The 16,338-nt window shown below is 38.4% G+C and overlaps 1 protein-coding gene across 8 annotated transcripts in view; it reads right to left on the bottom strand.

Moving 5' to 3' along the window:
• DMD (dystrophin) overlaps nt 1-16,338 on the bottom strand; it is a 1,175,169-nt gene that overhangs the window by 86,179 nt on the left and 1,072,652 nt on the right. For all 8 annotated transcript variants that reach the window (XM_048495459.1, XM_048495460.1, XM_048495467.1 and 5 more), the window contains one exon: nt 10,060-10,121. In XM_048495459.1, coding sequence (XP_048351416.1) covers nt 10,060-10,121 — 62 coding nt within the window. The remainder of the gene's footprint in view (nt 1-10,059; nt 10,122-16,338) is intronic.

The following is a 16,338-nucleotide window of genomic DNA, read 5'->3' as shown; positions in this document are numbered from 1 at the left end:
GCATGAGTAAGGAGAACTCTTGTGGCCAAAACCATATGCTAATACTGTCAGTTCGAAATGTTGGGAATTCAATACTCAGTGTTTTGTAGGCGCTGTATATTTGCTGCTGCTGAGCTATGGTGCATCCAAAAAACCAAACAGTGTCTGTGCATCTGGTTATACTGCACTGTAGGTATTTGTCCTCCTGATGAGGATTCAGCAAAAAGGGAAAAATGCATCTTTTATGGCCACACCATCTCTACAACAACAAAAGCATTAATAAATAAGAGTCTTGCATATGCATTCTAACACCACGCTGAAGCCTTGCTAACAAAAACATTTCTGCTCTCTTCCTTTAATGTATATTCTTTTTTCTTCACTCTATACTCACTGGTGAAACATCTAGAAAGAGCAGAAATGTGCAAAGTAATGTTTATAATTTATTTTCCTGTTTAATTTTAGCTTGTTTTCAGAAACAGAAAAAATAACTTTGGATAGTCACTTTCTTGGTAATTTGCTGCTTTTCCATTCGACAGATATTTGGATATGTATCTATACTACTACCTTAAAAAAATCCACTTGTCTTGTTAATATGATGGTGATGGCTTTCAGGATGAATTTGCTGCTAACACACTTTCAAGCACCTTTTTGATGGGCTGCTAATTAGCATATTGATCAAGCATTGCTTGTTCCTGCCAGACCTTCTTTACCTTAACAGTCACAGCTCTAAAAACCTTGATTTGGCTTGGAATAAATTTTGGGTTTTAAACAAAAATACTTAAATTATCCTGAAAACAAATTAATAAAAACATTTTTTTTGCCAAGGCACTACGGCTACCATTCCATTGTGTAGACTTGTAAAAGATCAGTTCTCTTGCTCTGAGGAATACATTTCAATTAAGGACAGAAGAAAGAAGAAAGAGTTCTACATTACAAATGAGTCTGAGAAGTGAATAACACAGATAAGCATACAACTAGCATTCCAGTTTTCCCCCATCATTGCATCTCCATCTGATCGAGACTGCACAGCTGAACTATGCTTATCATACTGCTATTAAAAAGCCCCGAGTTCCCGTTTGGAATGGAGGGTCATTCCCTAACACTTTGTATCTAGAAACTGTCAAACAGCAAATAAAGTCTATTATAAATGTGCTTTCCAACAAACTCTGACCAGCAATTCCAGTTCATAGAGGAAATATAATCCAACAGGGTAGTTCAGAGAATAGAGATTACAAAGCATTATGTTTCAGAAACACATACACACAAACATATACACAAGACGGAATGAATGTTGAATACTAGACATGTGACAGCATAAGTTAAACATTTACTTTAGGACAAACAAGTAAAGATGTTTTCAGTGCAAATAGTTTACATGGTTCCACCTCTACTTTTAAGTCAAGCTTGCTCCAGCAAAAGCACTATTCAAAAAACTGGTACATGAGAACAAAGACACAAATAGTGTTAAATGCAGATTATTATTTTTTTGTTTTAATTCTCAAGGGATGCACTCTGGACTCAAAAGAATTACTCTGAGATGAACAGCATTTAAAAACTGGCTTTCCAGGCAGAGCAACAAAAAATTCATTAGATTCAGAAATATAGGTAGAAGCACATACTTTTCTTAGGATTTGAATATTATTGCTCTAGAAAAACATGTTTGATAATCCTCAGTGTTAAAAATCTTTAAATGGGGTATAAGCATAGGTATCTTATTAATAGTTGTAATTTGTAAAAACGTGTCTTGATAGTCTTTTCATCAACTGAAAAGTGTTTCTGTCGTTTGATTAGATTCTACTTAGAAGGATGTGTTAGCTGGAATGTTCAAAAGATAAAATATATGTCTAGTAGGTTACATCAAAGGGATTTTAGATGCTTTCAATTAAAGTATATATTCTTCGTAGGAAATTACAAAACAAACTGTGTGTTTTGACTCAGCCTTTAATAATTAGTGGATTGGTTGATCATTGTGAAATGGGACTAGCTGTCTGGACCATGTCAGGACTGGTCGTATCTAAATCCATATTTAAATCCACATTCAGAATCATTGTGGTCAGGGTGTCAGAGCTGATGTTGGTGCTGAACATGTTAATACACTTCTGCTTGAATTTGACAAAAGGCAGATATCGCAAACAAAATCTCAGTCTAAAAGATGAACAACCCTATTAATCACAATAGATGCACATGCTTTTCCCCCCTTCTTGATCTGAAGACACCTTAGAGTACTGAATGTTCACAGATTATGACAGCTTCCTATGTTCCAACCTCGTACTTGAAATTGCCGGTCCAAATCTCATGCACAAAAAGAAGGGATTTTATTCCCTACTGTAGTTTGTAATGCAGAATATACCTACTGTATATAGAATAATAGAATCTTAAAGTTGGAAGAGACCCCAAGAGCCATCAAGTCCAACCTCCTGCAATGTAGGAACACATAAGCGCTCCTGACAGATGGCTATCCAGCCTCTGTTTAAAAACCTCCGAATAAGGAGACTCCACCACACTTGGAGGTAGAGTATTCCACTGTCGAACAGCCCTTACTGTTAGGAAGTTTTTCCTGATGTTTAGGTGGAATCTCTTTTCCTTCACACTGAACCCATTACTCCTGGACCTAGTCTCTGGAGCAGAAGAAAACAAGCTTGCTCCCTCATCAACATGACATCCCATCAAATGTCTAAACATGGCTATCATGTCACCCCTTAACCTTCTTTTCACCAAACTAAACATACCCAGCTCCCTAAGTCTCTCCTCGTAGGGCATGGATTGCAGACCTTTTACCATTTTGGTTGCTCTCCTCTGGACATGTTCCAGCTTGTCAATATCCTTCTTGAATTGCGGTGCTGAGAACTGTACACAATATTCCAAGTGAGGTCTAACCAATGCAGAACAGAGAGGTACAATTACATCCCTCAATCTAGACACTATACTCCTATTAATACAGCCCAGAATCACATTGGCTTTCTTGGATACCACATCACACTGCTGACTCATGTTCAGTTTGTGGTTTACAAAGACTCCCAGATCCCTTTCGCATGTAGTGTTGTCAAGCCAGGTGTCACCCATCCTATATCTGTGCATTTCATTTTTTTCTGCCTAAGTGTAGTATCTTACATTTATCTCTGCTGAAATTCATTTTGTTTGTTTTGGCCCAGCTCTCTAATCTGTCCAGGTCATTTTGAATTCTGACTTTGTCCTCTGGGGTATTAGATACCCCTCCTATTTTGGTGTCATCTGCAAATTTGATTAGTATGCCTTCATTCCATCATCCAAGTTGTGGATAAAAATATTGAATAGCACTGGGCCCAGGACAGAACCCTGTGGCACCCACTAGTCACTTCTCTCCAGAATGAAGATGAGCCACTGATGAGCATCCTTTGAATTCAGTCAGTTAACCAATTAGAAATCCACCTAATAGTTGCATTGTCTAGTCCACATTTCACTAGCTTACTTGAAAGAATATTATGGGGCACCTTATCAAAAGCCTTACTAAAATCGAGGTATGCTACATCCACAGCATTCCCTTCATCTACCAAGCTTGTCTATCAAAAAAGAGAGATAAGATTAGTCTGGCATGACTTGTTTTTCAAAAACCCATGCTGACTTTTTGTGATCACAGTATTCCCTTCTAAGTGCTGGCAGACCGCCTGTTTAATGATCTGCTCCAGAATCTTCCCTGGTATTGATGTCAGGCTGACTGGACTGTAATTATTAGGGTCCTCCTTTTTCCCCTTTTTGAAGATGGGGATAACATTACCCTCCTCCAGTCCGCTTGGATTTCTGTTGTTCTTCAGGAGTTCTCAAAGATTATAGCAAAAGGCTATTTTAATACCTGAGATGTAGCTCATCAAAGCCTGGAGATTTGAATTCGTTTAAAGTTGCCAGGTGTTCCTGCACTACCAACTCTTTATTTATTCTGTGCTAAATTTCTCCTACTGTATCTTCTGAGTCATTTCCCCCTGGATGAGCACCTTTTCCTTTTTGGGAAAAGACTGAGGCAAAGAAGGTGCTGAGTAGTTTTGCCTTTTCTCCATCCCCTGTTAGCATTTTGCCATTCTCTCCAAGCAGTGACTCTGTCCTATCTTTTTTATTCCTTTTGCTATGGACATAACCAAAAAATCCTTTTTTTGTTGTTTTTAACCTCTCTGGCAAGCCTCAGCTCATTGTGAGCTTTAGTTTTTCTAACATTATCCCTTGCCTAAATACATCTGTATTTAGACAAGTGGGCTCAGGGCTGTCCTTGCTCCAGCCCCCCGCAATGTTGGTTAAGTTCTCTTCCCTCCTTGCTTCCAAAAAATTCCAATTTTGAAGGAGGCAGCAGCAAGTATGGCTGCTACTGTCATGATAGGATGGGGGGGGGGGTCTCTCCCTGTGCCCCACAAGGAGCATCCAGGGCTCAAGTCCCCTCCGGTCTCCTATGGCTACCAGCTGTTCAGAAAGACCTCTCTCAGATATTCCAGAAAGACCAGTCAGGGTACACAATATCTATAAAAAATAGGGCAGAGAGCTGCTTTGCATATTCTGTTGCATGTTACAAAACAAAACTATGTATGCAAATACTGAACAAGGTATGAGACAGAACAAGTGAGCAGGAGACATTAGTTCCATCACTACACCTTTTGTCTATACATTCCAAAAACAGAGAATTAAATTGTATGAGGTTTGTAAACCAATATCAGATGAAGTACTAGATCTCCATGAGCTTCATTTTTATCTCTTTTTTTCCTCACCTCTGAAATATCATTTCTGTCTCACTGTGATGAACATCAGCCCTCTAAATTACTCCTCCTATTGCCACCATCCATTCACTTCCTGGAAGATATTTCAGGAATGTGAATTCTGTGAGTCACGGAAAGGAGGGGGAAGAGAAAAGGAAAGCTGTCTGCAAGACTTCTTAAAGTCTTCCTGTTGTACTTCCCCAATGCAAGAACCACTAACATACTGCGAATTCATATGCACACAAATTGATTTAAATAGCAAACGGAACATATTTGAGTGACACAGATCCTATTGAGGTCCTTCAAAAGCCTAACGAAGGCTGCAGGGCTTTATGTCTGACATCTTTAAATGTGAGGGATTACTTGTGTTTTGTGAAACCATTAGGCATGGGCTCAGAGGTGCCTTCCATCTCAATGGTTGTAACACAGTCAGCTGAAACAAACAAACAAAAATGAAGCAGCTTACATAATTTAGGACCAAACTACGGCCCCTTCTGCACACGCAAAATAATGCGTTTTCAAACCACTTTCACAACTGTTTGCAAGTGGATTTTCCTATTCCGCACAGCTTCAAAAAGCACTGAGAGCAGTTTGAAAGTGCACTATTCTGCATGTGCGGAATGAGCCTATGTTACAGAAATCCCCAAGGTAGTTTTGGGACTTGAAAAAGTTTGCAGAGGGATGATTGCTTAGTATCTCCCATGCCACAGGCTGATCACAAAGTCAAACTCTTCTGTAAAATGGCTTTTGTGGCCACAGGTCAGTGTGCCCTTATAAAACTGATTTTACCACTACGATTAAGAAAGAAGAAAGAGAGGCTTAATACTGCCTTGTAATTACTTCAAAGGTAAATGATTACATTGATAGTCAGTGAAACCCTCACAAAGCCACTCTGGCCACCCAACTTGGCTGAGGTGGGGGGAAGGGTAGTGTTTGAACACAGCCTGTGGAGGAAAGTGTGCAGGTATCCAGCCTCAGCTTGTAGAGGCATGCTGCATTGAGGGAGGACATGCAAGAGCTAATTTTAAAAAAACTTGTGGCTGCCTGCCTTTGCTTCGCTTTCAATTTGGAAACCCTTTCAATGCTCCATTTCATATTCAGTATGCATATGCTACATGAGTATGCAAGAGCCTGGCTAATTTCTGTAGAGATTGCTGTGTGAGCATTCATGTAACATTTGTTGCGATCTGGTGAATATTTGCAATCATCTACACAGCTAACATAAAAATGCAAGAAGCTTATCTCTTTAAACCTATTATAATTTATGTGAAAGAAGCCCCTGATACTGAAATGTTATTTGGGTATACTGATGTTTGCATGATGTAATGAGGGAAAACTAGAGAATGTCAGCAAAGTACACTCACTTGATAAGAAATATAGCTACAGATCAATTAATTTCCATCATTCTACTTTCTCGCTATCTCTATGATTACGAATGCATGTGTATTCCGTTCCACTGGCCTTCTGCTCCTTTCCTCATAAAATCACTGCGAGAAACTATTTAGAGATTTAAAGTTAAGTGCCATCATCCATATGCTGCAGATATGCAGCTCTAGTTCTCCTTTCAGTGAGGTTTGGAATATCTGAAATCGCTAAAGGGCAGCATATCATCCAACCAAGTGAAATTTAGTTCAGACAAGACTATGCTTAATCAAGTTTTGAGGAAACTACCTGTTTTGGACAGAGATTCATAGTTTGGCAATATTGTTGGTTTTGTGCCTACAGAAAGAACCATAATGTCTCTAGTCAACATCAGACGGTCCATTAACTGCTGCCCTTCTCTTAGAAAGGAACCATGCTAACCCACATTATGTTCATCATCAAGTTGGAATACTGAACTATATGCTGTGCAAAGAGGTCTTTAGACTGTTCATGTGTAAAGTGTAGCATATGTATTTCAACATTGCTGAAAGACCTTCACTGGCTACTGATCTTGACAATCATAGTTTAAACTGCTATTTGTTGCCTTAAAAATGTACAGTTTGAAGGGTTACCTATTCTCATACAAAACTACTAAGAACATCTGAGGATCCGCATACCCCTACTTATTGAATAAAGATGGTGGCCCAATTTCTGTGGTTGCACTTCAGTTGTATGATACGTTAAGTTGTTCTTGGCCAACATATTTGTTTACTGAACTTTCTTTGTTGAATTTATTGTTTTTATTGGGCCACATTGTTAGCTATCAACTTGTAATGTTATTTTCTGGATGTTAATTTTGTTAGTCTACTGCTATTAAAATATTAGTGATAATATGCTGTTTTCTGCAGCTGCTTCCTAATAATTTTACTGTATATTTGATTCTGTATTTCTTTTCTCTGCAGGTATGTTTTAATCTGTTTTATTGTGCCTTCTTATTTTACATTAAGATATTTTCATGCAAGTTTTTTTAAATAATCTTAGTGACAAACTTCCAGTCCAATCCAGAGTTGTTAGACATGTGGGGATGGCACTACTCTGGCACTGTCTGCTCCACAGGGCTTTCCTGTGGTTCAGGAAATCCTAAAAAAGTTTTTTTTTTTTTAAAAAAACAAAGAATCCTCCATGGGGGAGAATAAAGATATGCCATGAAAATCATGGCATATCTCTGCCAGCAGCTCTGCTGGTGCACGGACCTGATCGGACACTGCGGGCTGATTAAGGTCAGCCCTACCTTCCAAGCCATCCCTGGCCCTGCTGGCACAGCAGTTTGCAGCAGTGGGCCTGGGCAATGAGAATAACTTTCTGGTTGGACGCCGTGGAGCTGTGTGGCGCCTGGCCATTGGAGTAAGACTGAGCCTGGCCTGTAAGCCTGAGTTGTTCCACCGGGCCTTTGGAGAGACCAGTCACTGAATTGTGTCCCCTCTGTTCTCCTGTGAGGGTCCCTTTACATCTTTGGGACTCAACATGCCCCCCCTTCCCTCGTTAGGAGGATTTTAAAGTAAGGGTTTTGCGGGACGCCAATTTCATGTAGCAACCACTGTTTTAAATTAAATTAATATTTTAGAGTTTATGAGGCTGAGTTCTTAATGCTAGGTATTTATTGGTTGCTATTTACTCACCCCTCTTGTTATTGTATTTTATGTTGATGTTGTACACCACCCGGAGCCCTCCGGGGATGGGGAAATATACCAAATTGAATAAATAAATAAATAAAATAAGTTTGCCCCTAGCTCTGGCAGAAAGGACAATTCTGCTGGCACAGGGGTGCACCAGCTCCAGAAGGGGATTCACCTCTCCCTGGATTGGGCTGCACATAAGATTTCCATGCTAATTTTAATTAGCTGCCTTGAAAACCTCCTGGGAAAAAAGAAGGTAAAATTAATCTGAGTAAATAAAGAAAATATAAATAAAATTTAAATGCAGGGTATTTTACTAAAAATGCTTCTTTGAATGTGTATGTTACTTTATTTGGTAATATTTCAAATGTGCTTGGTTAAACATTCCTGACAGCTGTGTGTAAGTGTGTGTGTGGTTTGTTTAGGATGGACAAGATAGGAGGTAAAAAATACAAGCCTCTGATATTAGCCTTTGATTTTCCAGGCTGCAACACCTACATCATCATTTTTTTTTATTTTAAATGGAACCTACTTCAGAACCTACTCTATATTTTGGTAGCCACCACTATAAGGTGCTGAAATCTGCTAAAATATGAGAGAGCAAGGTGACAGAAGGAGTGAAGAGGAATGCAGCAACTGCCTTTTCATCTGTTTCAGTCATAACTAGGATAAGAGGGTAACCAGGGATGCCGCAAGACAGTTACAATTCACTTTTGGTTATTGACCGACAATTTGTGAATGGCTGGCAAACAGCCTTCTCTGTGTGCATTCTGTTATCACATTGAGATACAAAAAATACATTCATTAAAATACACATTAATCATTTCATGGCTGAAAGAATGCATCCAGAATGCATTCATTAAATATATATTAATCATTTAATGACTAAACGAAGGAAGAAAGTGAAAAAAGTACAGTTTCAATATAATACGCCAGTGAGTGGACAGATCAAATCAGTGGAGAAATTCAGTCATGGAGAATTTCTTGAACATCTCTAACAACAGGGATTTCTCCTCTACCTTAATGTAATTTCGGAGTCTTTTCATTGTTACACTTCACTAAAAAACATTTTTGAACACTGATTTTATAAACAAAAAGGAGACATGAAGATGATTTCAGATGGTTGTTGAATTTTATATACAGATTGTGAAGCCCTTGAAATGTTTTTTTTTTAATGCCCTTAAGACGTTGTAATATTTGTGCTGTACAGAAAAGACCTGTGTGGTCTGGATATGGTTTCTGGTCCACTGAATATATACACAAAGTGGGATGGGAAATTCATGAATTCTTGACATCTACCTATTGTCCCAGCCACTTTAGGAAACCTGTTTCATACTCTGAATACTACTGACCTAGACATAGAACTGGAATTAAATGGCTCATTCTGAAACTGCGGAAAAATGGAAGGCAATACACAAAAGACAAACTCAATACATATAAAACAACTACCAGTAGTAAGAACTGACTAATTAAGAATCAAGTCTGCCACTTCAGCACAGAGGAATGAAAAACAAAACACGTCCTGGATTTATCCAGATGACAAGAAGTAATGAATTTCCAAAGTATAATTATTGTAAGTAAATCTAGATGACAAATAAGATTAACAGTACATAAACTTTCAGCAATACAATACTGAACAACAGCAATATCATATTTTGCCTTCATCTGCTCTTCAGTATATTTTTTAAATGAAAATCAAAATTGTGCTGAGTTTACCAAACAAATGTATTTGGGTTATGACATTCAAATTTAATTTGTACTCTTCAGCTGTAAACTATTTTTTTTGTTGCTTTAAAGAAGTTGGCAATAGAAATAGTTGCAATAGTGCCCAGCAAATCATGGTAAAGGGAATGCAACCATAATAGAACATGGAAAAGCCTGAATATATTAACATAAAATAGAGAACAAACAGACAAAGAGGCACATTTGATTGTATTAGGCTCTCTAAATCGACCAGATAGGCATTATAAATAGTGATGTTAACCACAATAATTATATGAAAATAAAACACTGGATCAGCAACATTAAAAAGACTTTCAACTTGCCTTCAGGCAATCAGAAATTAATATTAATAGCACCTTAGATTTAAAAATAATTAGCATTAATATATTTGCCCTTATATTGTCCTTATATTTTACAATCTCTCTGAACTCTCTCAGCCCCACTGATTGTCCTTATTGTCCTTATATTTTACAATCCCTATTACTTGTTGTGATACATCTCTTATTTGCACTTCTGCTCCCGCCATTTTCATTTAACATTCATTTTTATTTATAAAGAAAAACAATCCTAAAATCCAAATTAGATAATATGAAGAGTTCTCTTACCTAAAGATTGGTAGAGCTCAGTCATTTTAGGATGATCCCAGCAGGTGGTTTGTGTCTCATGACTATAAGACCAAAACAAACAAAGAAAAAAAATCCCTTAGTATTACATTTTTCCCAATTACAGCACTTTTGGGCGAAATTGGCTTTCTTTCTAAATAAACAACAAAGTTAAATAGTTGAAACAGTTATGTCACAAGAGTAGCATATCATCAAACAGCAGAGTTCAATTCAGTTATAATTTAAAACCTTAAAGTATGTGTTCTTTCCCCAGCTGAACCATCCTACCCTGTCCAGTAGAATAATATTTAATATGTAGTATCTTAATACAGGTGTTAAACTATACTCTTTTAGAATCTCATCACAGACAGTCTTAACATTAGACAATGTTCCTTAACTGGCAGATTCTGGAAGCTGGTAAATTACATTGGGAAGGAGGTATCATAGGGGCTATATTACATTATTTATTTCATTTGCCATATTTATAATATTATTATAATATATAATATATATTATAATATGCCTTCTTGGTGGCTAACAATTAAACTATCACCGTATCATAGAAACATGAACCAAGAAGATAGCAACTGAACACTTAAAAATTACTTTGAAGGCCATCTGGAATAAATTGAAAAATCAAATTGTTTTGGATACCATGTACAGACAGCAACATTTTTGCAATGCGATAGGAGTTCCACAAGTAGGTGGTCTTGCTCCAAGAATGGCTACAATGACTGAAGCAGCTAAACTGGTAAAAAGTTCCTTCTAGCAGCCTAAGACAGTTGCATATCAAAAGACACAGGCATTGGGGAGAACCAGCAGAAAGTACACGTGATTTTTCAAAATAATAGCATCCAGAACAGTTTGAACATTTGTGCTAGATAGATCTACCTATAACCTGGTGGATGAGGTTTCAATTTGTTCACCCTTGTTCAGACCTTGTCACCCTGTAATAAAAATATGACTATTGGTCATCAAGGAAATGGAACTAGAAGTTCCTGAAAGGGACTGTTTTCCTGGAGCTAAATATACAGAATAAAAAAGGTAATGAAAACCAAGAAGGTGAATCCAAATAATCCCGAACAGCCTCCTTTTTAATTGGTTGCCAGTATGTAAAAATGTCTGTAGATCAATTTGTAAAATTATCTTAAAGTTCCTGGTTAAATATAGATACTCAATAAATATTATTACAATAGAAGTGAACTGGTGAAAGTCCATTAATGGAGAGGATTTTGACCAAAACAACATCAAGATCTCAGTGAGCAAAACAACCACAGATAGAGATGACCAGCCAGTTTCATAGATGAATACCAGTTTGATAAATCATCAGTTGAAATAATAAGTTAAGGTTTCAGTGAAATAGTCAAACAATAGTGTGATTTGCAGGAATAAGCCATAGAAACTATTTTCAAGTACGTTAACTGTTTCTTAGAACACTCTCAGAGCAATTCTAAACAGGATTATGTAATTCAAGATATGCCTGTATGTCTATCTATATATACCTTCTATATTTGCACAGAGAAATATATTTAAGAAAAATCAGCAAAACCTGATGTATGTTTTAAAACCAACATTTACGGTTTCATCCAATGGGCTGGGTGCCTGCCCATGGTGCCATGGCTGCGTCAGCCTGTTGCCCCCCAAGAACGCTTCTCAGTGGCATGGGGAGGCTTAAAACACAAAAAGCCTTCATGCCACTAGGCCATTAAACCTATAGGGCTTAATGGATTTAGCCCTGGTGGTTGCCGGCGGGCACAACTGGGGCAATGGCTGGATGGATGTCAGCTCCTCCCCTGGCCACATCCCTGGCCTGGCTCTGCTATACCAGCAGCAGAAGTGGGGATTCCAGGATGCTGGCGCAGCATTCAGCATTATGTCACACACCCGAGAGGGCCACAGTGGCTGCACGTCAGTGGATGCACCCCTCTGCCAGTGCAACTTCATGCCTTTCCCAATGGCCTTTGAATGGGGCCATAATTTTAATTGCATTTTAAGCTAACATAAGGGACACCAATCCATAAAATGATAGGACATGGAACATTATGGTCTTAATAGCTTCCAATTCCAAGTACAGGTGGAATATAGATCAATTAGGTATTTTAAAACTGTGATTTGTTTCCTTTTAATAGTTACATTGTTTAATGTAGATAGTACTTGTGAACTAATGACAGATGCAGATTAAAAATATTTCTAAAACCTTCATGAGTTAACTACAAATAACTTGATTTGAGAAGTCATTTACATTTGTATTTTACACAGTTAGTTACAAATGGTTCAAACTTATTTACTAAATGCATTGATGGATAAAATGGATACTGTGGTGTTTTCCCCACAACCAATATATTCTAGGATAAGGAGGTGAATCATCGTGTTCAGCCATGATTTCCACATGGCTTCGGGGTCTAACTTGGGCCTGCTCCATGAGATTTCCCTTAACCAGCACCTTTCAAAAAATTGGAGATTCTTTTTAAACAAACCATGCAGATCCCACTCCCATGCAAATACTGCTGGAGACAGACAGGTTTATTTTTCGCTGGCTGCAGCCAATCAGAACGGCGGAAAAACGGGACAGTTTGCGCATGGGTGGCAATGTCGGCGAGGAAAATGAAACTAAACCAGGGGCTATGCAAGTTCCTCCTCCCAGCCTGAACATGCTGCCGAGCTGCTGTGCGGAGGAAGAAACCAAGATAGAAAAATCCTGGTATGTATGATCCTGGTTTTCCCCTGGGATATTTTGGCCATTTGGCTTGTATTCAGGACAAGTAAGATTTACTAAAATTCAAGTTTAAGAGGACTGATTTTAAAAGATTAACACTTGGTTTGAATCCCTGCTCTAGGGAGTTCAGGGCAGTATACATGGTTCTTGTTCCATTCACAACAATCTTCTGAGGTAAGCTAGGCTGAGAGACTGCAACTATATCAGAAGATACTAGGACCTGAAGCAGCAGCCTTTGAATCAGAAACTTTACTGCCTAAAATGGTGAGCCATGGAGGCTTAAAATATTAACATTCAGAGTGACTTTATGGAGCAATGACAAGATCTCCACCCCTGCATACATCCCAAAGGCTTTCTAGGAAGTGCTTTCAAAGCTCTAGCAAAGGCATAAGTATTCTTGTCCAACAACAGTCTTAATGCTTGGGTCCTAGAGTACCAATATTGCTTCCTGCTATGCCAATTTCTGATCTCAGCTACTGTCTAAGATTTTGCATAGTATCACCTGCTGTTTCACCTTTTCATTTTCTTGGGAGCAGGGTACTGGTTGCTAATCCAATGTGATGTGAATTCTTGCTCCCACATTATCAATCCTTGACTTTCCCACAGTATTAATCCTTGACAATCCCTTGCTTTTCATCCCAGGATCTGCCTGATTGCCACCCACAAGTTCAGCCTAGTCTGACTAGAGATTCTGAGAATCACTGAGATCCATGGTTGAATGGGGGCTTAAATCAAAATATTCCCTATCTAGGTCCAGCACTATAACTATGCCACCACACTAGCTCCCAAAATGTAGTTAGAACATCTGTGAAAAGCGTAACCCTTTTTGGCTGCAATACAGTTTCTGAATCCATTATGAATTCTTACACTAGTGATTGATCATTTTTGCAAAAGTACTACCTCCTTTCACCCCTTCCCCTCAATAGTTAGAGAAACTTCTATCAACTGATCCTTTATATAATGCTTTGATTCTTAGCATGATTTCTCAGTTCATGAACACTTCATTTCCTTAATATCAGCCAGTTGGGAAGATTTTTCTTGCTTCTAGACTTGGACTCATTGCAATGACTCTTGGGAAAGAAATAAGATTGCCAGAGGACCCCTCACCATTTCTCTGAATAACAGATATAGTGAAACGAATAAAGCAAAGACAGCCAGAACTTCTCTCCTTCATGTACTAATATTTTTTTTAATTTGCAGAGCCTGCCTGCCTTCCTTCCTTCCCACAGGCCGAGGTGGTTTCTACTCCGTTCTGCTAGGAAAGTTTCATTCATTATACAATTTGTAAAGTATCTCATGACTGGAAATTTCAGAGGTGATGTATCTTGCCCATCTATGCATCAGGGTCAAATGACATTGTGTATCTTTTAACAAGTTAGGCTGAGCTTCCGGAGACCTGACTTTGCTTTCCTGGCAGACACACAGCAGGTGTATGGAACATCATTTTAAAGTCTGTGGGGCTTGATTCAACTCAGGACTGTGGTATAGGGGGAGAAGGACTTCTGATTCTTCCTTGTGCCATTTTCCACTGCCAAAATGGCCCCAGGAGGAATTTGTCCCATTTTTGGAGCTGTACGTGCCTGGAATACTGGGGAACCTGGAGCTGAATTTGTGTAGCTCGGCCAACAAAAATGTGTTGGGAAGAACAAGGGCTTAACAATTACCATGTCATTACTACTTCTGAAATACGTAATGACAACTAACAGCATATTGTGGAAGCTTCATGTGTTCATGGCTGCCAAGGTCTATTTGCATTCAAATAAAAAAACAACTTGCTTTTCATACACAGTCCTCAAGTGCTGGATCATGCCCTAACAGAGCAAGCAACTAAAATCCCAGTGAGATGCCATCATTTGGCAAACAGAATAATTTACAAATCTGCACACACAAATACTCTGTGAAAATTGACAGCACGTTAATCTGATTCCCTAATAAGCTGAACAATTAAGCCTAACCCATATTCTATCCTGTTCAAAGTAGTCCCCTTCCCCCAGTCAATTGCCAGTTTTAACTCTGCACGAGAAAGAAACATCTCTTTTTGTTACAACGGTATCATGAGGCTACTATGACACAGGTTTTTAATAAACAGAACTACACAGCAATTGTAAAAACTATTAAAAGTCACATCCAGTATGAGAGCAGAAAATAGACTGAAGAACCAGAACAACTTCCTTTACTCATTTGAGAGATGTAAGGAATTTTGAACATCATTTCCCGAGAATTCTTAGAAGATTGAGAGTGACACAAGAGCAACAGCAGATTTTGCTGGCACTTTATATTCAGAACACAAGAAGGCTGCAGCTATTTCATTCTCCATCTAAAAAGTGTTCCCTCTTTCAGAACATTTTTCAGCTTAGAAAGTTATCCACAATTCAACTCACAGATGCAGCTCAAGGAAAGGTTAGACCCTACTGAGACTTCCCTTCATAAGCTTCTTTGCCATTTTCAAAGGCCATTTAATTGTTTGCTTTAGGCCCCTTTGAATGGGGGAGGGTGTGTATGTGTGTGTGTACACACCATGTGAAGGGAAATGCCAGCTCAGCAACTCCATGCATTCTCAGCCACACTGGAAAACACACCAGAACATAGATCTGTAGCAATTTTTAACTTCAGTGAGCAAACCAGTCCAAAGCTTACAGGTTTGTTTCAAAGAAACATTTTAAAAAATTCTGACACACAACGTCCACAGTGTTCAAAGGATGATGGGGAAAAGCAAGTGTTCTACTAGAACCCCAGTTACAGTGGATCATTTCCACTACATTTACCCCAAATTGCTCAATAGCAGCACTGTGGTTAGATTTCCAAGGGAACCTATTCATACTACACTTTAAGGAATTGAACCGCATGTGTAGATCACATGACTGACTTAATTATCTGAATAATCTCAACATATTTTAGTGAGTTCCAAGTTCAGAAGGAAACAAATTGAATTCTGTCTGAGGCATAGCAGGTTTATGACAATTATGATATTTTTACAATTTTTATTCATTATAGTATTTTTTTGCCAGCTTGGTAATATTTCGCTAGCTAGCGAAAAGTAGCATGCAAGGTGGGGCACAAAACCCAGTCTGCTGCATTAATACCCCACCCCCCAAATTCTTTGTGCAAAGGATTGTTGTGTACTTGCTTAGTTTGGTCAGGTATCCAGACAGGGATAGTAGCCACTAGGTTTCAAGTACATGAAGAACTACTTCCGAAACATTGAGTTTGGACATGCTTTCCTCCCCATTCATTTCTCAAGTTCAGTCAATAAGCTGAATGGACTACAAAGCATAAGAAAGAAAATTGTTCATATTTGGATATTCTAGCCTCAGTTTGGCTTTCCTTCCAACTTGTAGTCAAAATGATAAGAAACAGAAAATTCAGCTTTTCTCACTTTCATATTTTAAATAATTGATGGTACACATGGTAAGCAAGAGCAATTGTCATCCTTTTTGTAGACATGTTCACCCTATAGCAACCTAAGACTAATGACATTTGAGAATATGGTCATGGCTTTTTTGGTGAGCTATTTAGGTGTCACCTGCAGGGATAGATTTCTGGAGCAGCTGCTTCTGGGAAAAGTT

This window comes from Sphaerodactylus townsendi, linkage group LG04 (genome assembly GCF_021028975.2).
Source record: "Sphaerodactylus townsendi isolate TG3544 linkage group LG04, MPM_Stown_v2.3, whole genome shotgun sequence".
In the NCBI taxonomy this organism is placed as follows: domain Eukaryota; kingdom Metazoa; phylum Chordata; class Lepidosauria; order Squamata; family Sphaerodactylidae; genus Sphaerodactylus; species Sphaerodactylus townsendi.
Note: the sequence above shows the minus strand (reverse complement) of the source record. Positions and strands in the feature narration are given on the sequence as shown.